Below are 23900 nucleotides of genomic sequence, written 5' to 3' on the forward strand. Positions count from 1 at the left end.
AAAAGAGCATGCAATTTGGCACAGAACTGAATAGATTAGGTGATCAGAGAAAATATATTACTTAGGAGCAATTGTTTAAAGATGCTAACTACTAGTATAACTTTATCAGAGGTAAAAGTATTGGCAGACCAGGAGAAGCAGTAATCTTTGGGTTACATTTCTCATCCTGCCTCTCTTCCACGAAGCTCAAGGCAGAGTACATAAGATTTTCAGAAACTTAAATTGCTGGGCTAAATAATTATTAATAATTATTTTTATTTTACTTATTTGCAAGATAGTTCAGGTTCCAAGCAACACAACTAAAGCCAGTACAATACAAAGAACACAAATGTTTTCAGCCAGAGCATTTGGGGTACACAAAAATAATGTAATGGGTTTGCTTATATGGGGATACAATTTTAGGGAAACAAGTTTCCAGGGAGAATGCAAATTAATAAAGGTTTGGAACCACTGTTCTAGACAGATAAGTAACTGTTGGGAAATTGCCTGTTTCAGATATTTGCAGGCACGTTGTTCAATTTTAGGGATCCCTTGGACACATCAGTGTTCAGAGTTGAAAGGGCAATGTTCTCATATAACTCTACAGATGCAAAGCATTTAAACTTGTGAAGCAGAAGAACCAAATCCTTTTGAAAATTCTTGTTTAGAAACCCATAAAACACTGGATTGATGCATGTTGCTATCATGGCTACCAAGTGGCACAAGGTAAAGACCACATTATGGTGGCAGTTCATTAGTGCCTCATGATGCCAGTCAAACAGAATGTTAAATATGTTCAGAGGTAACCAGCATGCTGCAAAGGTCACAACAATAGAAAAGAGCATAATATTAATCCTTTTGCTTTCATTTAGCCTGCTCTCATTCTCCCTTATGTGATCAACTTTAGCATGCCTCTTTTGAAGGCACATGTATATCTTGATGTAACAGGCAAAAATGAACCCCAGTGGGAAGAAGTATTGGAAAAGCAACATGGCTGTGGTAAACACCCGTCGCTCTTCAACAGATGGCCACACTTCAATGCAGACAACCATGTTGATATAGGCATCAGTGTGGGAAGAAAGGTTTTTAAAGGGTTCATCACTAACTTGAATGAACACAAAAAAGGGAACTGATATTATCATAGAGAACCCCCAAATGAAGACAATTCCCCAGTATGCATGGGAAATGTTGGGCTTCCAGCCACGCGGGTTCACTATCAGCTGGTACCTCTCAACAGCAATTAGTATAAGTGAGAATATGGAGGCAGTGACAGACATACTTTCAACAAAGCTAGTTATTTTACACATTGCGTCTCCAAAAACCCAATAGTCCATCAGAGTGTATGAAGCGGTGAAAGGAATGCATATGATGCAAATGAAGATATCAGACAAGGAGAGATTGGCAATCAAAATGTTGGTAACGTTTTGGCTCTCCTTTTGTTTTCTGATGATAATAATCAGGCACAGGTTGCCAAAAAACCCCACTAATACCACTATAGCGTAAGCTGTGATGAGCAAGAAGACTGCAGGAAAAGATGATGGACAGGATTCAAAGTGCTGAAACTGTAATTTACTGCTGTTTGCCATAGACAGATTCATGCTGGGCTGTGTTTCACCACTCATGAAACAACTTTGAAACCACAGACATAACTGTAGATTGAAAGCCAGTTTTTTTTTTAAACCTCCTTTGATTTTATTATTTTCTTGGAGTAACTCAACAAGTGTACTTAATTTTTTTTTCTTCATGAGCTGCTTCTTGGAGCAATCTGATCGTGGAAGAATTCTGAAAATACAAGGGAGGGAAAGGGAAGTTCATTTATGCAACAATTTTATTATTATGTTTTTGGAATTATGCTTTTTTTAAAATTCTCCAGGAATTTGATACTTCTAGAACAACTGGTTCAGAGAAACACAAGTTGCTAACTAAAGATTTTCCAAAAGTTATAAAATTATGCTTAAACCATAAATCTTAAAAAAAAGACACATCAGTCATCCCAAATACAAAGCTTCTCTGTAGAGCTTCAAGGCACAGAGCTTCATGTGAGCGTGAACACCTGGCCACTTGTATCATGTATAGGATGGCCTTTGACACTGAAGGAAGAATTACAGGGAATGCTGTTTGTGTGTGACAGCCCCGACCTGTGTGCTGAACAGCTGATCTGAGATTCAAACACCTAGCCGTTTCCGCACGGCCCATAAACGGCATCCTGGGGCGTAAAAACGCCGCCCCAGGCCGCCCGTTACGAAGCGCCGCTGCTGCAACGCAGCAGCAGCGCACCTGAATGCGCTTCCCTCCCCGAGCATCAGGGTCGCCTCTAAACAACAACCCTTTAAAGGTTGTTGTTAGAGGAAAGATCTTCCAGCGGTCGCGAACCCAGCGCCCGCCCGGAAAAACGCGTCGCCTCTCCTTCCGTTTTACTCCGCGATGTCCTCATCGTCACCTGTTGGCGTTGTTTACATACACTGTCCTCCGACCTCCAGGGTCGGAGGGGCAGCGCATGGGCGAAGCGATAGCCAGCAGGCTTAGCGACGAGGACATCGTGAGTAGAAAACGGAGGAGGGCGAAGAGGCGTCGCGAGCCACACCTCTCCTGCGGTAACCTCCGCCCAGCCTGCTTTCGCGACGCTATGCGTCGGCGAATACGCTTCGCCGCCAGCACTCTTGGCGGCGTGAAGAGCAGCGTCGGTGCAGAAACGGCCCTAGTTTTCAAACAAGTTTGCTCAAAAGTCTCAATGAATTCAATAGAATTTTCTTCCTAAAACATATGCTTAGGGATATATTCCAGAGTCATAGGTTTTTTCCCTCTAGAATGTCAATCCTCACAAACGGCAGCCATATTATGAGAACAATATGCAAAACAAGGAATCAGGTGCAAATACCTTCCCAGGAATACAATGGCAAATAGAAGACCAGCATGGTCATAGCCATCAGCAAGAGAATGCGTTGCTGAAGGTTGTTTGCTCCCCTCCTGCCCCCTTAAATATCTGAAAAACATCTCACCATAGTCCATTAAGAAGTGACACTGAAACACATGCCTGGATCAGTCATTCTTCACCTCTATCATTAAGTATTCTTCACTTCCAAGGCAAAGCCAAGATTTGGAAACACGCTGTAAAAATATAACAGAAAACAAAGCAAATTACTTGGACAATCATTTCTATCCATGTTTTTCCCATGCAGGCATAAGCTTTTGAGCAGCACGTTCCACTTTATTAGTAGCTTGAAGTTTCCGTGACCTTTATTAGGCATTTACAACATGAGAATGAAAAAAAAAGGTAAATCCAAAAGTAAGCAGTGTAAATAGTATAAACAAGAGCCAGGGTGACCTAATCCAGAACACACAATAAAAATTTGGCTACAGCTTTAGTTATCTCAACCTCAGGGTTATTAAGCAAAAGAAATCACTTTTGCATAAGTAGAAAGAGTCAAGAATCCAACCAAGGTTAAGGCAGAAAAATCAGGCCTAAAGCTGTCACATTTGAGGCAAAAGAGCAAGATGTATTCAAGGGAGTCGGTATAAGAGGGGCAGAAAGAACAATGCCAATCATACCGAGGGATGTTTGAAAACCGACCTTGAAGTAATGGTGATGGAAAAGAATTACATCTTGCTCTTGTGAATGTCCATCTGAGTTTATGATTGTCCACATAATTAGCAGCACATAACTTCTGGGGAATAATCCCAAAGTATAGAGGTTAACAAGAACTCTGTTCTTTGTTCAAAAGATATTGATATTCATGATGAATTAATTTATTTTTTAATTGATGATAGATCTCAGTGGCAGTAAGCATGAGCAAGGAGTCCCAGGAAAGGCCCAAGGAGGAAATCCTAGCCTCAATTAGTAGCCACCTGTGAGTAATCACACATTGCAGGTCACCCATATCAAGGTTATGGGCCATTCTACAGGCTAGGCTGAGTTTGCTAGTCCGGGTAACTTAAATTGTTCAACTAAATATGTTGCAGCTGAAGATGCCAATAAATTCCACTAAAAAGTAACATTGGGTAATATGAATATTTTAAATGGCTTGTTGAAACATGCAAGTGAGCACTTGATAATGTTACCGTCAATGGATGGTGAACATACAGGGGTGAATGGTCCTTAGTCTTCTGAGCAACGCAGACAGGGATTTCCTCTGGCCACACATGTAGTTTTAGCTACAATGTTTCCTTTCCATTTCTGTATCACTTCTAAGATAAGGTACTTTTTTACTATTTTACTGTGCAAACTTATCTTGAAATTTAATGGAAATAAAGCTTTAGATCAGCTAGTAGTAATTTCTCCATACACTATTGCTAAGGAATACACTTTATACACGTAGGCTCGTAATAAAAACCTGGTATTTGCTTTTCCTATGGAAATGCGACTTCAGAAGTGCACAAGAGGAAAATCTGTGGAGGGCAACTTAGACTGAAGGATACAGAAAAGGTTAAGCACTCTTCCACACTCTGCTCCAAATCCAAGATTCCTCATACTGGGGAAATTTTCATAATTTGGATTCTTTTATATTATAAAAATATTAATGGCTTATATCCAATTCCTTCACCCCTGACAAGTGGAAGATACTTGGGTGCATTCACAGAGATGTGTTTGCTGCAGTTTTCACCTCACCCCAAACACTCTAGTGAATTCCTTAAACTTTGGGAGATTTTTTTGGTTATGAGTATGTGTGCATGTGTAGGTGGATGACAACGGAAGGGAGAGAGAAAAATACCTTCCAAGAATTGAAGCATTCTTATTCACTTTGCATCTAAGCCCATTTACTATTTTATACTGTTATTACCTTGGATTAAAAGTAACCAATTCTCAGTGTTCTGCATCAGGTAACTTGCAAATATGAATTAAGTAAATCAGTTCAGATGTGCAGACAGACAGTGGCTTTGGTGAGGGTTTCTACAAGAGTTGGCCATTTTAACAACTCTATATATCCATATGAGGAGACGGTGGTGGCTCAGTGGTACAGCATCAGCTTGCATGCAGAAGTTCCCAAGTTCAATCCCTCCTGGCATCTCCAGTTCAAAGGACCAAGTAGTAGGTGATGTGAAAGAACTTTGCCTGAGACCCTGGACAACCATGGCCAGTCTGAGTAGACAATGCTGATTTTGATGGACTAATGGTTTTGATGGACTAATGATTAAGTATATGGCAGCTTCATGTGTTTGTGTGTTCATAGCTATCTATCGTTGAATAAAATAGTGGTGGCTATAATTAAAGGTAAGGATAAAACAGAGAGGCCGCAATCCAGAATATATCCACCTGTAATAAATGCAGCTGCTTGGGACATGTCTTTATTAAACAAATCAGTCCAAAACATATGTTAAAGATTTGAACACTTTGTTTTCTTTCATTATAATTGTTAATTCCGGTAGAAATTATGTAGGCAAGGTCTCTCCGTTTCAGTCATTTTGCTGGCACTGAAGCAGAGGTTATTATTTCCAGTTTTTTTCTCTTAGCCAGGATTTAAAAAAAATATCTCTGTCCACTGTTTTTCCTGCTACATGATTTGTTCCCTTTATTTCTTGTACTTTGAAAGATGAGGGAAAATACATTCTAAACAGACAGAGTCTCTGTAGGATTTCCTGTGTCCAACAGTTGCAATACAAAACATTTTAGCATTGGAATGGAGCATCGGCAAGGTTCTTTTGGAGTCTGCAGTTATGAAATCCTGGCTCCACAGAACTCAACAAAATTAATTGATATTGTAAAAAATCTGCAAAACTATTCCAAGTGCTAAAGATACGATTGGAATAAAATAAAATGCAAAAGTGTTCTAGGATTGTCCAAGGGGGCTAAAAAAATGTGGGGATAGCAAAAGTCTTCTTGGAATCTCATTTTTCAAAGGTCAATGACCCCATTTCTCCCACCCACCTTCTTTCTCCTATATCTATACAATTGTACTGTGCAACAAGAACCATCTGCATTCTAGTATAAATAATATTATTCAAAGTTCAGACTTAATGTATTTGGTAATTGTGTTTATTTACAAAATTTACATTTGTCATACTGCATGACAAATTCCTTCCCTTACAAATAATACATGCATAAATGTTTATCTGTCATACACAGCCACTCAAAGAAAAAAAATCTTTAATTACAACTGCACCACAAATTGATTCAACCTACAGCTTTCATTCAGGGAGATGCCGAAGAATCCTTAATAAGACCACAGATAAAAGAAGTCTTCATAGGAACATCAGATTCGGAAAATAAATTTTCTATTTCTATCCTGTTTTACTTGTTTCCTAAATAATCTGGAGAAGGTGATACTTTGTCATATACATTCATATGATTCTGCAGTTGCTGGGATCCAAAATAGTACACAATGTTGTGTTTGCACACAGAGGTTTTCCGCTCCCCTTTCCAACAGCACCCCATCATAGCCCCTCAAAGTTAAAGTTTTCTACAGTGGCACACTACGAGATGCAAGGCTCTGCCACTGAAATGAAATGTCCTTTCCCTTTTGCACATGTGAAAGCACTTTCCACTTGCTCATAAGGAGGGAATTGGATCCCAGCAGTTACCCATATGGCAAGTAAAGGAAAACAAACGATAATCTTACTATGAATTCTCCAACATCTTACCTTCTGGAAATTTCAAATAATATTTCCACTCCCTTGTTTTGAATGGTCTTCTTTTCCTTTTCATGCTAAATTGTGGCAGAATCAAGAGACTTGTATTTTGTGTCCAAAGAAATCAGAAGTATATAATCTCTCTTACTAAAACCAGATATAAACTAGCAAACTGATTGACTGACATTTCCCTCTGGGAACTGAAGCCACCACACTGAAGAGCCACAGCTGAGAAATGGAGAAATAAAGTGAGCTCTGGAGTCGGAGGGGAGAGGAAAACCAATGAGGAGGCAACTGGGAGGAGAGACCAGTAGTCATGGGGATGATGTTTTCCATGACTTTTTTTTCCCAAGTGTTATCTTCCAACCTGATTTGCAGTTATCTGTTTTATAGCACACTTGTTTACATTTTAAAAAATCCATGCTGGATTTCAGAGCTGTGCATATTTGCTGATGTTTATCACTTCAGAGTAGAATGTGGTGTATCAAAATATAGTAGACATTGTTAGTCTTTTTTTTTTGCAGTGTTACTGATGGCAAAATTAAAACTATATTTATTTTTCTACCTTACTGTTTCACGACAACCCAATCAGATCAACAGGAGTGTTGTGACTGGCTTCTAAGCAATGTGGTGTATATCTAGTATTTGGGGGAACTTCTAGAATCACAGATAAGATTCAAGAGATAGTTCTTATAATAATAGTTAACATATATAGCACTCTCTCAGGACTAAAGCACACCACATATCTTATTCTGGTAATCCTTATGTCAACTTTGTAATGTATGTCGTTATTATTATTCCCATATTGTAATGGTGATCAAATGTTTTTAGGCTGAGAAGCAGAAGCTTGCTTAATGTAATCCAGGTCAGTCCTCCAGCAGGGCTACACATGTCAGAGTGCACTCTATACATACACAATCCACACACAGCATCTGAAGCTAATTGAATTTGCTGCTTGTATACACTATTCCTGTTTTTTAAAACAGCAGTTCTCTCAGCTAGGGGTCCCCAACCTTTCTGAGCCTGTGGGCACATTTGAAATTTTGGAACAGCAAGGAGGGCTCAGCAACAAAGTGGTTGCCACAGGAGGTGGAGCCAGCCACAAAATGGTTGCCGCAACTTAACTTCAGTCACACAGTGCACATCCTTGTACTGTGGTGGCAGCTGCTGCCAAAACATCATTTTTTAAAAATCTGCATGACCAATCAAATCTCCAGTAGTCAATGAAAAGCCTTGCTGGATGAAAGTCCTACCTGTCCCTGCCTACTTCCTAAACTCATTTTAAGAACTCATTTTGCAAGCACCAGAAAAGGGGTGGCAGGTTCATTGCACTCATGGGCACCACACTGGTGACTCCTGCCCTGAGCAATAAGAGAAGTAACCAGAAAGTAACGTTATTGTCCTAACAAGGTACAAACAAAAAACAAAACAATAGAAATAGAAATGGTTGGAAGCAAATAAAATAACCAATTTTATCAATCCTATTGTGTAGTTGTATAATTTTAAGATATGTTCCCAAATAAAGTTACTGTTAGATCCTAATTACGTTGTTGCCACTTGGGTACTCTATAAGAAACGAACCCCATGAGAATAGGTGATGGGCTGCCTGAAACGGGACTTGAAAGTATAGGGATATGGACAAGGATGGAGTTTAGGATAACTGGAAGGAATTTCCTAACCAGGATGCAATGAGAAGAACAAGACTGTAGTAAGATGAACCAGTTTGCAATGAGAAATTGGAAAGAAAAAAGAAGGGGAACATAAAAGGGGATGTGAATGGTTACATAGGGAAAGGAAAGCTAAACAGGGGAAGAAAAATCACTCTCTGTCTATCTTTAAGTAGATAGGTCCCGTGTCAAGGTGTTTGTGGTGATTCTCTTAAGGAGCCTCTCTTATGCACCTGAATTTACCTTGGCATCCATGGGAAGAGCTGCTATTGGTCTGATGTTGTGATCTCTTTTGCCATTGGTCTAGAGCAGGGGTCCCCAAACTACAGCCCGGGGGCCAAATCAGGCCCCCGGAAGACATTTATCCGGCCCGCTGGGCAGAAGCGGATCTCCCCCTTCTCTATCTCCTTTCCCCCAGGTTTACAAACAGCATTAAGAGCTGCCTTTCTCCTCCTCCCCCCCTTGCCGCATTGGTATGGTCCCCTCCGGCCGCAGAGCTGCCTTTCTCCTCCTCCCCCCCTTGCCGCATTGGTATGGTCCCCTCCGGCCGCAGAGCTGCCTTTCTCCTCCTCTCCCCCTTGCCGCATTGGTATGGTCCCCTCTGGCCGCTTGGAATGAGCAGCGAGTTGCCCGCGCTTGAGGCTGTTTGTAAACCTGCGGGTCGGGGTGCCAAACTCCAGGCGGCCCCTGGAGCTTGGCACCCCGACCCGCAGGTTTACAAACAGCCTCAAGCGCGGGCGACTCGCTGCTCATTCCAAGCGGCCGGAGGGAACCGTACCAATGTGGCAAAGGGGGGAGAGAGAAAGGCGGCGGAGCTTCAGGGCCGGATTGGAAGGGAACTGCGGGGGTGGGGGGCTCGGCCAGGGGCGGGTCGAGGGCGGATGGATGGCGCCCCCCCCACGGGCAGCACTTGGTCCGGCCCCCGGCTGGGCTCTGGCCATGCGTGAACTGGCCCCCTGTTTAAAAAGTTTGGGGACCCCTGGTCTAGAGTTTTAGAGACTGAGTGTTATTGGTGAACTTTGGGCTGGATCCAGATTGGTTCAGTTCTGGAGCCATGCCCTACTGGAGTATTCTGGTCTATGATAAGTGTTTGTCCTATCGACAAGTGCTTGTTTTATGTATGAAAAATGCACCTGGGTAGGTACTCAGATTGACATCAATACGTTCATGGCCTCTGTGGGCTGAGCAAATGGTCCTTCCTGACTTGACTATAAAGTTCCAGAAACTGTCGTTGTAAAGGAAACCTAAATAGTTTTGATTATTTATTTTTCCAAACTAATATACTTAGATCCAAGAAGGTGAGAGGGATTGCAAGAGATTCAAAGTGGACAGTAATCCTGATGTAAATTAGCAGAGTTGCAAAAGAGAATGCAGAGTCAGTTGCTGTTATAAGAAAAAACTTTACTTGGTATAAAGGGAGAAAAAAGTTACTTTAGGAGGAAAAACAAGAAACTCCTTTCTATCTATGCTAACTGTGAGCTAGCTTACTCTAATCTCACATTAACGACTGCAATGATCACTACGACTGCTATATGCTGCTCCTACTGTTATCTTAACAAAACATTAGGTTAGCTCCCCAATAGCTAGTCAATAGACTGGTACAAACACTCTGACCTCACTAACTAATTAGCATGAACATTTAACTCTTTTATGTCTGAACTGTGTGGCAGACACTTGCCAAAATGCTAACAAATCCAGGTATCTATGCAGCTTCTGGGCTCTGTGATGTTTCCCATATAAAGAATGCCTTTAATTAGTGATGTGCTTTGATCAAGAGTATGGGAACAGAGTGACTCTGAATTTCTAAGACCAACAGTTCTTGTGCGCTGTGCTTCCATATTCCTGATGTTTTAAAGTTCAGATGTCATGCTGCCCCATGGCTTCAGTTTTATATTGCATTGTATTATTGTTATTGTGTTATTCGCTACCCTGAACCAGGCTTGGCTGGGGTAGAGCAGGATAATCTAAAATAAAGTTAAATCTAAAATAAAGTTAAAGTTTAAAAACGTTATTTTGAATACATCCATAACTGATGTTGATGGGGCCCTTTGGCCTATGCCACACTAAGGTTGCCTAGAAAGCTCATGGCCAGAACAAGATTTTTGGCTAGCAACTTCCTGGTCATAACTCAATTACTTTGCCACTGATAGTACATTAGTTCTGAATGAAAGCCAGGATCATGAAGTGGTTAAGAGGGGAGAAATCTAATCTGGAGAACTGAATTTGATTCCCTACTCCTCCACATGAAGCCTGCTGGCTGACTTTCGGCCAGTCACAGTTCACTCAGAACTCTCTCTGCCCATGCAGAGGCAGGCAATGGCAAACCTGAATGTTTCTTGCCTTGAAAATCCTACGGGGCAGCCATAAGTCAGCTATGACTTCACGGCACTTTCTACCATCAGTTTTCAACATTACAATAAAAACTTGAAACTCACAGATACTAATGATGCATATTAAACATACAAAAGACAACCACTGAAATTACTTCTGCAGCCAAGCCACCTCAGTTGGGAGATTTGGCTTGCTCCCAGACGTTAGCAGTGTAAGAGAGGACTAGCATCTCCTCGTAGCTCTGCAACTCAACTGGCTGTCTCCCAGTCAGGCCCCTGCTGGCCACTGATGGGGCAGGCACTGAAGGTGATGGTGTTCCTTCAATCATTCCAACAAAAATGTTCTTATTTGAAAAACTCTGCACAGTTCTTGTTGCTATTGCTTTAAAAAGATATCTGGAAAATTTATAGAAAGGTAAAGGGGGAGGGGAAAAAATGACTAGAAAGGTTGAATGCCTTTCCAACTAAAAAAAGCTAAAAGACTATGTTGCTTTTCTAATTAGAAAACAAAAATGGGCACGGTGGGGAGACAGAAAACTTCCAGGGCAATCCTAACAAACAACACCTTCCTGGTGTAAGTTCCTTTGAATAAATCTGAGTAGGATTCAGAAAAGACCTGCCTAGGATCGCACTGTTATTTTTCTGCCCCCCCTCCCCCCCCAAACTAGAACTCAGAGGCATCCATAGCAGCTGAGGTGCAATAGATTCAGGTCAGAAAAAAGAAAGTATTTCTTCACAAAATGGATAATTAACATTTGCAATTTATTTATTTATTTATTTGCTTGCTTATTTATACTCATACCTAGCCCTTCCCAGCCAAACCTAGGCTCAGGGCAGCTTACATAAGAAATAAAACATTAAAATTGATAAAATATAAATGATTCCCCAAAAATCTGGATCTAAAATACATAAAATGGCCATCTAATACTAATCCGAAACCCCAAGCCTAACTATTTATTTTAGCCCCCCTCCTAGTTTGCTCTGATTCTAAAATCCAGGGAAGGGAATGCACAAATGAGCAGGATGACAATTAGGTAGAAATTAGAAGGCTGGCAAGATGAACTTTTGGACTAGTGAATGGCCTCAACCAAAAGCCTGGTGGAACATCTCTGTCTTGCAGCCTCTGCATAACTAGTTAATATTGGTATCTACACAGGGTTAGTGATGCAAATAAAATGCTAATTGAGTCATAATAAAAATGGGGAGAATGTTGTAAGCTGCTTTAGATCCCCATTGGGGATAAAAGCAGAATATAAAAGGGGAAAGTAAAAATATTATGAATAAACATAATCCCAAATCTTTATTCAAAAAGCAGGGGGCGGGGAATGTGAAGAATGATAGCACTGAACCAGTTATTTCTGCACTTACCCATTAGATTCTCCTTTTGAAGTTCTTTTGTGTAATAGTGACTTTTAGATCAGCCACAGAATATCCTTGAAGATAAAGGGCATGCTTTCACTGTAAGCTTAAATCGGTGTGAATGGCTAGGGCTCTCAAGAAACTCCTGTAGGCCACAAATCTGCTGTTTTCAAAGTTCCAAGAAAAAAAATGCCACGAAATTTAAGATCAGGTTGAAGCCTGTTTACAACTGAAGTTCCTTTGACATACAAAAGCCCATCTTTTAAACTAGGAAGAAGAAACAAGCAACTCTGCATGTTTAGTAGTAGTTTTACTAATAGTCAAAGCTCAGGACAAGATATTGGGAAAACCACACTTCTTAGAACTGAAACCTAAATAGAACCTCCAGGTTCATGGGCAGTATACCTTTGAATACCAACTGCAGAAGCCGAAGCAACTGGGATGAATTGTTGCCTTCATACCCTCCTTTTGGGCTTCCCAGAATCATCTGCCTGGGAATCTTCTTATGTTCTTCTAAGTCAAAACATTCTACTATAGCTTAAACATATAAATAAGTTCCAAGCTATACAGGTTAAACATCCATTAGTCAAATCTTCAAGCAGTGTCTCCCACTACTGGGTGACTGCAATATTAAGGAGTACCAAGCTGTAAAGGTTTTTACTTAGATTTGCCCATTCCTGTTCCATGTTTTGGTGAACATCTCGGTTCTGTGACTGCAATTTACATATAAAAACTTTATTACAGAACAGAACATGTGGAGAGACAATAAAGTTAGTAGAATTTTGTTGGACTTTTACCTTAATATATTTAGCAGAGTAGCACAAATGAGACCATGGACAGTTGCTGGTTTTTAGAAAAGAGTTTACCGGTACTTTCTATTAGGGAGGTTTACATGGAAGAAAAATAAAGAACAGCTTCCTATCCAAAAATTAACTTGGTTACATATTGTCGAAGGCTTTCACGGCTGGATTCAACTGGTTGTAGTGGGTTTTCTGGGCTGTGTGGCCGTGGTCTGGTGGATCTTGTTCCTAATGTTTTGCCTGCATCTGTGGCTGGCATCTTCAGAGGTGTATCACAGAGGGAAGTTACACACAGACTTCCCTCTGTGATACACCTCTGAAGATGCCAGCCACAGATGCAAGCAAAACATTAGGACCAAGATCCACCAGCCCACGACCACACAGCCCGGAAAACCCACCTGAACCAGTTGGTTACATAGCTTAGCACCGTGTGCTCCCACATGGTGCCTACCTAGCAAGACAAAAAGTTTTTACCTCATGTAGTACAAAGAAACATACTTTATAACTTCTGACTACGTGACTTGTCTCACATAGGCAATGCTGGGGTTAGCTAACCAGTAGCTTAATCAATGGACTGGCCATAAAACTCTGACCTCAGTAGCTAATTAGCATGCACACAGTTACCCCTTTCATGTCTGAATTGTGACAGACACTTGCAAATACCAACAAATTTTCCCATCACAGCATTGGAGTGATGTAAAATACTGCTGTTGTTGAAATTTTACATATGTACTGCTTCTCACATTCCAGCACTATAAAGGAAATAACTGTTCAAAGTCTTCCTTCTACCCACTGTGAAAGAGACAGGCACCAGTCTAACTGAAAATCTGACTGTTCTGGACTGTCCAGAGGTGTTAACATTTTTCACTATCATATGTCCTCCTTGCCTCTCCTTCTATGTCAATCCTACATCTTATGCATACAATAAGGAATATATATATACCATAAGAAATTTCCAAACTGTCCATCCCTTGCTCTTCTCCCTATGACTCAAGCAAAACTTGTAAGCAAAAACAGCCCAGGAAAAGGATCTCTCCTCTTCCCCAATGGAGGGAGGACTATCTGCTGGCAGTAGCTGTGGGCATCATGCAGGAATTTCACTTGGGGCCAGAGCATGTGAGTCTTGCCCGGGGGCTCATCTGATGCTACCATATGTAACTCTGGGTTGGGGGAGTCAAAGAGTTGCTTACTCAGAACATCACTCCACTGAGATATTTCCTATTGGCCAGAATGACCAATTCACTCGTTCTGTGATTCCTCACAGTCCCTTAGATTGTTCTCATACTGAAGTTCATGATCAGGAGTCTATCAATTGGATTTGAAGGACCAGGACTGGAGAAAAACACACACACACACATACCCCGCCCTACAATTTGTTAAGCAGCACAAGTTGTGTGCAGCCCCTCACACCTTATGGCATCCCGAAGTGGATGTATGAATGAAATGAGGGTTGGAAAATGCCTGCCCTTTTAAACAGTACTTTTCCTCCAAATATAACAGTGTAATGCATACTACTGTATTATGGGGGAAATTTCCTAATTGTTTATAATGCTGCCCATCGAGACACCTTACAGGTCCCCAACTTTAGTTCGTAATCTCATTATTTAATCCTCTGAGTGAAAACAGCATCTGAAGACGCATTAGAAATAACAGTAAAAGGCAAATAAAAGACTTCATTCATCCATAAAGACCAATCAGCAACATTAGATGGTAACATAGGGATGATATGGTGGTTTAAAGAAGTGATTGCACTTGAATGCAACTCCTAACAATTATAGATAGACCAGTTATAAACATATCGATGTCAGTATAATTTTACCAGCTAAAAATAACACTAAAATAACAATATTTTTTCTCTATACCAACCATGTTTGCAGTAATGGTTAATGAATAGCAGAACTGTGTTTGCAGTACTTGAATATTCGTGCAACTTTTAAATTGCCAAGTAAAAACCTACCTCCAAGCAGCCTTCAGCACTAGGTAAACACAGATTGATGGTTGAATAGAAGGCACGGTCACAGCTTTATTGGAGAGTTAATTTTATAATCGCTCCAATCTGATGAAAAGATTAAGCACATATTGCAGATAAAGCCCGGCAAAGCGGAATCGATGCTAAGTGTTAGACACCAGACATGCCTACAATAGGATGGCAGCAGAGCAAATGTGACCTCGCGTCTCAGGATGTACGCAACTTCTTCATCATCATACTTCTGATGTTTCGCTTTACCCTCTTGCATAGATTAGTATCTGAACACCCAATCCATGTTTAATTTAAACCAGATCTGCAGTTCATGGACTTGCTTTCAACATCATAATGTCTGTTTAGAAATTATAGTGGAGTGAGAGGAGCTAATCCAGTAATCTTCTACTTCTTCTCAATCACTTTACTCTCTAGGTTCAAAATATAAAATGTATCTATGGTACATTCAGAGGCTTTGTAGAGATTTATTTTGTCAGCTGAAACCTATTCTCATCTCTCCTTATCCAATGGCCTGTTAATTCATGCCTGCAAAATTAAATAATTGATGGTCACCCAGCACTGAGTTTTGGCCTATGTAAGTTTGAGCTTCATTTTGCACCATTTTTTTAATATGGCCATTTTTCAGCACAACCACTTTATTAGACTTTTGAGCTGAATGATGTTGACTAATTTTCAGCAGTGTACAGACACATCCTCAAAGCCTCCGTAAAATAGTGAGGATTGGTTATTTGCCAAATTTGTTCTTGCAACAGCCTTTTAGGTGGAATATCTAGCAACAGCCTAGTGTTAGAATCCTTGGGATCCATCACAGATAGGTTGCGTCTTTAAGTTTCAGAGTGCTCCATCAAGTTCAACCTCAAGCGTATTTTAAAAATAGTTGTTAAATTTTAAGCAATCCACACTCCCATACATTCTTGGCTTTTTATCCCGTTAGTGAGGTTTTCTTAGGAGAAAGCTACCGGTAAGCGACACTGGGAGATTTTTGATCTTAACTGCAACACGTTTTTATTTTAGTGTAAATGGCAGCTTTAGGGGGCCTCAACTAAGATTGGGATCATTGTATGGGGAACTGAAGTAACAACCGCTGCTTCCCCACCCTGCTATCTGTCCTGTTGTTAAATACACAGGTTGCCTGTATAGTGCTTCAGTGCTTTCTCCGAAGGAACAAACAGTAGCTACAGATGAACTGCTAGTTTGTTTTCAAAGGGAGAGGCTCTATTTTGCTTATTGTTTTGAATATGGTGACAAAACAATAATCCAAAGAGGAAGGCAGGTGAAAAGTTGTGTCGCTAGTATCAAGTCATTTTTGTGCTAGATTAGTTGCTAGTATCAAGTCATTTTTGTGCTAAGTAAGAGTGTGCAAGGGAAGCAGGAAAAATGCATGTGAAGACTGAAGAAAGACAGCATTAACCCCCCCAAAATATGACCAACGGTACAAACCAAAATATGCAGAGTTAATCCAATCCTGATCATTAAAATTAGTGAGGCAAACTAGTCACTTGATTTATATTATGAACACCTATTTCCTGAGGATCACCCTTCTGTGGTGGGGATAGTGACTTGGATCTTGTTGAAATTTATCATGAGTGGTGGAATTTCTTCCTGTGAAACACAACTCCCCCCATATAGTTCCTCATGCTGCAGCCCCAAATACCCACTTCTGAAATGCTGTTCCTGGGAGACAGGGGACACCCAGGAACAGCATGAGGGGAATTGAATGGCAGCTGCAGGAAAGCGAAATTAACTAGAATGCCCCTCGCCTCAACTTGTGTGTTCAGATCTCTCTGGATGCAATTCACTGTATTGTTCAAGCATTCAAATTACAGATGTTTGTATCTTTAGAGTAGTCTCAACCTTCACAGCTTCTCTAGAGTGTTTTTGGGGATAAGGCAAGAAATTAAAATTGCACTCAGCCACCCTAAAAGAGCAATCGAAGTCTAACTGCATCTTACAGATGACTCTGCCCTTAGTCCATTTAATGATGGTCTTCTCACATGGAATATAGGTGTGCGATGTTGTAATGAATGTTTGGAATAAGCAGTGATGCTGATGGAGCAGCCCTAGATAAGAGTTGCTGCTGTACAGAGAATCCAGTTGCCAGTCTTAGTCAAAATGACAGGAAACACTGTTAGAACCTCTTTTGGACATTATGTGTAGGATCAAGAGAAAACAGAAAGCCTGTGACTTCTAGTAGGTAAAGTTATGAATTGTCTACATGAATGTACATTGATCTTTTATGCTACTCTGCCACCATGTGGTTCCTCAATAACATTTAACATGAAATTATATTTTGGAAAGGGAGATTGAAGCAACCCTAAGCAGATTTATTGAGAAGCGAATTCCATCACAGTCAGCGGGATGTTGTTTGATGTACTTAGGATCAGACACCAAAAGAATCACAATAATGTTTGCAAACTTTACAGATCAGATAGGGAGAGACTTCCAAGGCATCAGTAATGAATCTGGTCAAGTTAATGAGAAAAACTAAACAGCAGTGCACTTTGAAAATTTCCTTATAAAGAAATTATTAAATATGCCAGCCAGAACCAGCAGTTCAGCCAAAACGTTATAGCTTTGCAGGATATAAAATAGGAAGTCCCATCTATCACCTAGGATTTCCAAACAACTAGCTTATACAACCAGGATCTGAGCATACTGAACCGATGATTGTGAATGCACAGAGAGTCAATTTTCTGCATTGTAGTCAGGCATTTTTAAAACTACACTTGCTTTGGTAAGCACATTTGATGCTTCATATCTTTTTTATTTATCTTGATAACTTTTTAAAAATCCTTGGAAATAAATAAAATAAATAAAAATCCTTGGAAAAAAATCCTCTTAGCACCTCAGCACCCTTCTTACATTTCAGGAAGGTTCCGAATGCTGCTTTCTGACTTAAATACTTCCTAAAATCAGTGTAATACTTTTGATTAGTACCAATCAGATTGACCCCAAATACTGTACAAACCTTTAAGCTCAACTGAACTCTTGATCAAGCTGAATGTAACAGAATTTAAAAAGACACACAGGTGAGAAATATCACTCTAGTTATGATATGAACATACAGTTTATAATGTTTGAAGCCATATATTTAATCACATAAAGTATATTAGAGGTAATTCAAAAAAGGATCAGTAAGTTGCTGTTAGTTAAACAAAGAGCTGTACATTCATTAGTTGAGGCCTTGCTTGGGAGAAGGGGGGTGGAGATTTCTGCACTTTTTAGTTCAGTCTAGTGAACACGTTTTGGAATTTAGGAATGGCCTCTCACTAAAATATAAGAAGTTAGTGGTTGATATGGCCACCATGTCAAAGTGACCAGATGGGCAATTCAAATGGTAATATATACGTATTCCAAATCTAGCCAATGGACAGAGTAAGAGGGAGGTATGTTTCTACAGGTGTATAAATTATGTTACGCAAACAACAGTCCCTTTGAACCTCCTCTCTGCCCTGCTTGACAAAGGAGAGTTCCCTCTTCTGCACAAAATTGAAAGAAAACAATAAATCTCTGAACACTGAAGAAGCTTTTGGATGGTTATTGGTAACCGGCTTTTGCCTCGGGGGCAGGGCTATTGCCCTGTGCCTATCAGTTATATTTCATTTATGTTACCTGCTGCCTCAGTACTTACCTTTTTGTTTTCCAAATTCACATGCATTTCCTTCTTCTATAACTTCCCTTTACTCCTAGAATAGCACTGAAATTGCTGAAAATGTCTGTTTGTAGGGAGGGGATTGAACCTTGAAACTGGATAGTGAAGGGGCTAGATTTTGGTTGATTTGACACAAGCTGTTTTGCCTGGAATTTTCACCATTTGTTTGTATGATTACTAAGGAGAATCTGAATGACAATGCTGCAAACAGTACAATGTTTTCTCTATAGTCTTTCCTATTTTTTCAGAGCGGGTTTCAGATATTTTGCATTTTGACTAGAATTCCAATACTAGCATACCTAGTGTAGATGGGGAAATGTTATAAACCTATTAGGTAGTGGTTGTGACCAGGTTGGTGACATCATCGCCATTTCCTGGATGAAATGCTATTTTTAAATGTCCTGCAGTACAGCCCCTCCTCCCATCATTCTTAAAACAGCCACCACCAAGAGGCAATGAGATCAGGAAACATTTAACTAAAATGGCAATTATAACAAAGAATGGGGAAGACTCTAGATCTGGGAGTGGACTTAATTGCCTTTCAATAGAACACTGAGTGGGTGAAGAAATCCTGGCAGGGTATATAAGCTGTGTGTATGTGCTGACAGTAAGAGAAGGGTACCCAGGTGAGACTAGGGAAGACACCTAATACTTGCCTCAGCTGGCTGTTTGCAGTCCTGCCTTCTGGGATGCAAAGTCAGGAACTTGCTCTGTTCCAAAGAAGCATATTTTACAATGCAATCCCAGAGTTAAACCTTTTGAAATCCATTCAAATCAGTAATTCACAATCTACTTGCTGCTGTTCTTCTCTCACTGTGGGGGCAGAAGCTGTACAAGAGTCCCCTGATGATTTCATATGAGCTTCTCAATTATTTCATTTTCACAAGAAAGAACATCTGCACCAAATTTTCCTTGCACTCTGATGACTCCAAGTCTTAGGGGATAAACCAAGTTGTCTGATGCTAGACTGGGTAGAATATGTCCCTGGGGATTAATGAACTGCCTTCAGACCATATTACAGAAAGATGGGCCAAATCAAAGAAACAAATTAATAAAGGTACGCAGATGAATCTTAGATTTTTGAAACGCCCTTCATCTCTGTTCAAAGATAGCTGTGACTGTCCTCATACTTCCTTGAATGATTGGCAGAAAACCCAAGTAAGAATGACTTCTCGGCTACCTAGAAGAGGGAATAAGATCAAAGGAGAGCAGGTGTTCTGATATTTGTCCTTGTTGAGCAGCATAGCCCTTAAAAGGGCACAGGAAATTGAAAAGATAATTATTTTACTCCTCTACATCATCTGAGGACAATTTCATCACTTTCTCTCCAACCTAGCACAAGCCAGCCTTGGCATTTTTTTTTTGGGGGGGGGGTGTCAAATGGGAAGAGAGTAAGCTTCTCCCCTCAGTTCCTAAATATTGCAAATGTTGAATCCCTGGAGCTCTCAGGGCAATATGGCTTGCTGAGTTCACCTGTTGAGCCCAAGATAAGCTTCTGTAATGTTTGTGGAGGCACAGGACGACAAGTTCATGTATATATCTTTCCCCATTGCCCCCAAAGAAATAATGGGGGCTGGCCAGGAAAAAGCATTCTGGCCAGATCAAAGGGGCTGCAGCAGCAATGGCTTCTCAGTGCTGTACCTACAGCTTAGTCTGGAAAACTTCAGTAGGACACCTGTGCTTACCAGCAGTTTTAACAAGCAAGTACCCATAACAGGAGGCTCCATTTCACCCTGCACTCCATAGCACCATCTCAACCTCCCCTCTCCAGCTCAAATGGCGGCTCTCAGTCCTTCAATGTCAGCTGTATGTGGTGAGGAGGATGGATGCTGCCTGGTCAGGGAAGACATGTGGTGTGCACGAGGGCAGACAATGATCCTCCAGTTCAGATTTTTCTACAAGTCTGGGTGGAGGGAGGTTGCACAAAAATCTTCCTTGTGTGTAAATTGCCCCAATTAACAAATAGAAGTATTGGCAGATCAGGGTAAAGTTGTCTATTAGAAAATAATAACAGCCGTATTCAGAAGATTTCACAGATGTTACCAATAATACTCCTTCAAGCCTGTAATATTCCTAGTTAACCTTGCATCTAATTTTTAATGTTATTCTTTTATACTGCAAAATATAATAAAACTTAATTCCATGCCTCTTTCCTAAAATTCATCTAAGAAAATAAAGATTAAAATGGTGGGGTAAAATATAGCAGCCCTGATCTAGCCTGATCTGATCAGATCTTAGAAGCTATACAGATTTAGCCCCTTGTAACTATTTGGATGGAGACATCCAAGAAATACCAGGGTCATGAGTGGAGGAATATCAGGGAATCCAAGGAATACAAGGGTCATGAGTGGAGGCAGGCAATAGTAAACCATCTCTGTATGTCTCTTGCTTTGAAAATCCCATGAATTGCCATAACTTGGTGGTAACCCCCCCCCCCCCCAAATCAAGCATTATTTTGCATCCGTTTTAATGTTTTTAAAACACTTTTTCTTTACTTGAAAAACGTTTTTACAAAACAATCATTACCAAACGCCATGCCCAAATACGGATAGTCCAACCTAGCCTAATCTTGTTAGATCTCAGAGACTACCGTTAAGCAGGATCAACCCTTGGTCAGTATTTGGATGCGAGACCAATAAGTAGTAACAGGATTGCTATGCAAAGGAAGGCAACTACATACTGTCTCTTGCCTTGAAAACTCTATAGTTACCATAAATTGGCGGCAACTTGATGCCCCGCCCCCCGCAAAGCGAAGACAGATCTGTGCTATGTCAACAAACTCAAAATAATCGCAAAAGGCCAGGTATATAAGGCATCTAGTCAAAAAGTCACCAGCGGGTAGCTTTTGTTATCTGTAATGATAGAACTTTGGAATAATTGAATGCAATTTAATTATGGCTATAACCAAGCTTCTCCCTTTCTCAGCAACGATCCGCGTATTGTGTTGTTAGTGAAAAAAACCACATCGATTTGTTCTTTTAAACGAAGCGACACAACAGTCCCGAGTAATAATGAGGCGCATAGTGCTTGAGACATGGGGAAGGGCCAGGGCTTTTCGGATGGGCACTCAAATTCTTTCCCCACATATAGCAGAGGGAATCGGCTTCACGGAGCCTCCCAGGAATGTTGTTTGTTTTGTTTTCTGCTTGCTTGCTCGTTCCAGTTCTAACTTGGTTACCAACAAGTTCGAATGAGAACCCGGCAACGGCCGCAAAAAACTCGTAACGGTCACGCTCGTTCAACTTTTCAAACGAACTTTGGTACCACCCCTAAACCTGCTATCTACCCCCCTCCCGCGGACGAGAAAGCCCGCGCGTCGGCAAAAGAGAACTCTCATTGGCCTATGTTTTTACGCACCAACGTAGTGGCATAACTGTCGCCTTTTTCCGGCTCCCTGTCAGCCCTAATAGGTGCCCGCCTCTTTGTTGCGCAACTCCGTTAAGGTGAACCGGATTGGGTGTTTCAAACGTCCTTCCCGTGTATACTTTTTAAAACACTCCGGTTGCGGCCGGAAGAAAAGCGATTGGCTTTCCGAGCTGTCACTCAAAACAGTGTTTGACGCAAAAGTAGCTGTAGAGTCGCTTCAGGTCTTAGACTAGGGGCGTGTTCTGCAATGCCATGGTAGGCGGGCCGTCTAGCGTTTCCTTTGTGTGTGGGCACCACTAACCGGCTGTGAGCGCGCCTGAGGAGGAGTAGGCGCCGCCATTTTGTGCGTGTGCGTTTCCTCTTCCCCACCCCCTTCCCCCGTTCTCTGCCGGTTAAAGTAGGTCCGGTCTCCGCGGCCGCCCTCCCGCCTGTGACGATCGCTTGCTGTGTAGCCGCCGCCTTTACTAGGCCGCAGCTGCCCCCTGCCGGCGGCCGCAGAGAGGAGGCGCGGAGGAGTGTGGCGGCCGCGGCTCCGGCATGGAGAACTCCCAGCTGTGTAAGCTGTTCATCGGCGGCCTGAACGTGCAGACGACGGAGGCCGGGCTGCGGGAGCACTTCTCGGCCTACGGCACCCTGACCGACTGCGTGGTGGTGCTAAACCCGCAGACGAAGCGCTCCCGCTGCTTCGGGTTCGTCACTTACTCGGTCGTGGAGGAGGCCGATGCCGCCATGGCCGCCTCCCCGCACGCCGTGGACGGCAACGCGGTGGAGCTAAAACGAGCCGTCTCCCGCGAGGACTCGGCCCGGCCGGGGGCGCACGCCAAAGTGAAGAAGCTCTTCGTCGGGGGCCTCAAGGGGGACTTGGACGAGAACGACCTGGTGGAGCACTTCAGCCAGTTCGGCCCCGTGGAGAAGGCCGAGATCATCTCCAACAAGCAGAGCGGCAAGAAGCGCGGCTTCGGCTTCGTCTACTTCCAGAGCCACGACGCCGCCGACAAGGCCGCTGTGGTCAAGTTCCACCCCATCCAGGGCCACCGCGTGGAGGTCAAGAAGGCCGTGCCCAGGGAAGACATCCAGGGAGGCGGCGGCGGCGGCGGCGGGGCTTCCCGGTCGGGCTGGGGCGGCAGGGGCCGAGGAAGGGGCGGCGGCGGCGGCAACCGAGACCACAACGGGCTCTCTAAAGGCGGCGGCGGCGGCTATAACAGTTACGGAGGCTACGGTGGAGGCGGCTACGGGTCCTACGGCGGAGGAGGCTCCTATGGAGGCGGCGGCGGCGGCGGCGGCAGCGATTATGGCAACGGGTACGGCGGATTCGGCAGCTACAGCCAGCACCAGTCGTCCTATGGCCCTATGAAGAGCGGAGGCGGAGGGGGCGGCAGCTGGGGGGGCCGTAGTAACAGTGGACCTTACAGAGGCGGCTATGGCGGGGGAGGCTACGGAGGAGGCCCCTTCTAAGCGGGGATTTCCCATGCCCGCTGTGGGGAATGTCAGTTTTGTCTGCATGGAGTACGCTCTCCGTTTGTACCGGGCCGGATTCCTACTCCCCTACTCTTCGCCTGCGGGCACCTCCATATGAAAAGCTGCCATGAGGTGGAGCAGCTCTCCCATGCCCCTGCTGGGGTTACTCTGCTGCCCGGGACTCTTCTTTCTTTCCGAAGATGGACTGGGCCTCACACAGCGGTTTTGTGTTAGTCATTGATGGACTCTATTTTTTTATTGCTTGGACATTGGTCGTTTTTTATACTAGGAACAAGATTGTTTTAATTTTGGTTTGTTTGGGGCTGGGAGGGAATGTTGTGCAGATTCCGGAGTAAAAACTTGGGAGGGGAAAGGGGAATTAACTTTGTAAGGACTTGGATACCTACACATTTTTTGCTACAAAATCTACTCTGATCCCATGGCTGTAAGGGGGGAATCGTTTTTACATTTTTATTTTTTAAATAAATCATTGTGTTCATTGACCTTTACATGTCTTTTTTTCCTAGAGTTCATTCCATACAGTTAAAGCAAAGGCTCTTTGAGTCTGCTCAAACTTCTCCACGTGTTTAGAGTAAAATGCTTCATTTCTAGCAAAGGCTTCAATTACATTTTTGCTGCCCTGCTATTATTGGATTGTTACTTCAGAGTTATAGGCTGAATTTTGACATGCCCCTTGGTGGATGAACTGTTTAAATACTTTATTGTACATCCACCATTTTGTAA

The 23900-nt window shown here is 42.2% G+C and overlaps 2 protein-coding genes across 3 annotated transcripts; one reads left to right on the forward strand and one right to left on the reverse strand.

Annotated features, from left to right (window-relative positions):
* Positions 1–238: 238 nt before the first annotated feature.
* Positions 239–21740, reverse strand: LOC125429157 (neuropeptide Y receptor type 6-like). Of its 2 annotated transcripts, none has more exons than XM_048490003.1 (3): positions 21690–21740; positions 2979–3087; positions 239–1761 (listed from the first exon to the last, which is right to left on the reverse strand). In XM_048490003.1, the coding sequence occupies exon 3, from the start codon at positions 1722–1724 to the stop codon at positions 492–494; it is 1233 nt and encodes a 410-aa protein (XP_048345960.1). In that variant the 5' UTR covers positions 1725–1761; positions 2979–3087; positions 21690–21740; the 3' UTR covers positions 239–491. The 2 variants fall into 2 exon arrangements, with proteins under 2 accessions (XP_048345960.1, XP_048345959.1); XM_048490002.1 differs by lacking the exon at positions 21690–21740 and adding an exon at positions 6556–6678.
* Positions 21741–21900: 160 nt separating this feature from the next.
* HNRNPA0 (heterogeneous nuclear ribonucleoprotein A0) lies at positions 21901–23660 on the forward strand. The gene has a single exon (XM_048490004.1). It carries the CDS (start codon positions 22236–22238, stop codon positions 23151–23153), a length of 918 nt encoding a protein of 305 aa, XP_048345961.1. The 5' UTR covers positions 21901–22235; the 3' UTR covers positions 23154–23660.
* The last annotated feature ends 240 nt before the right edge of the window (positions 23661–23900 follow it).

This window comes from Sphaerodactylus townsendi, linkage group LG03 (assembly GCF_021028975.2).
Source record: "Sphaerodactylus townsendi isolate TG3544 linkage group LG03, MPM_Stown_v2.3, whole genome shotgun sequence".
In the NCBI taxonomy this organism is placed as follows: Eukaryota; Metazoa; Chordata; class Lepidosauria; order Squamata; family Sphaerodactylidae; genus Sphaerodactylus; species Sphaerodactylus townsendi.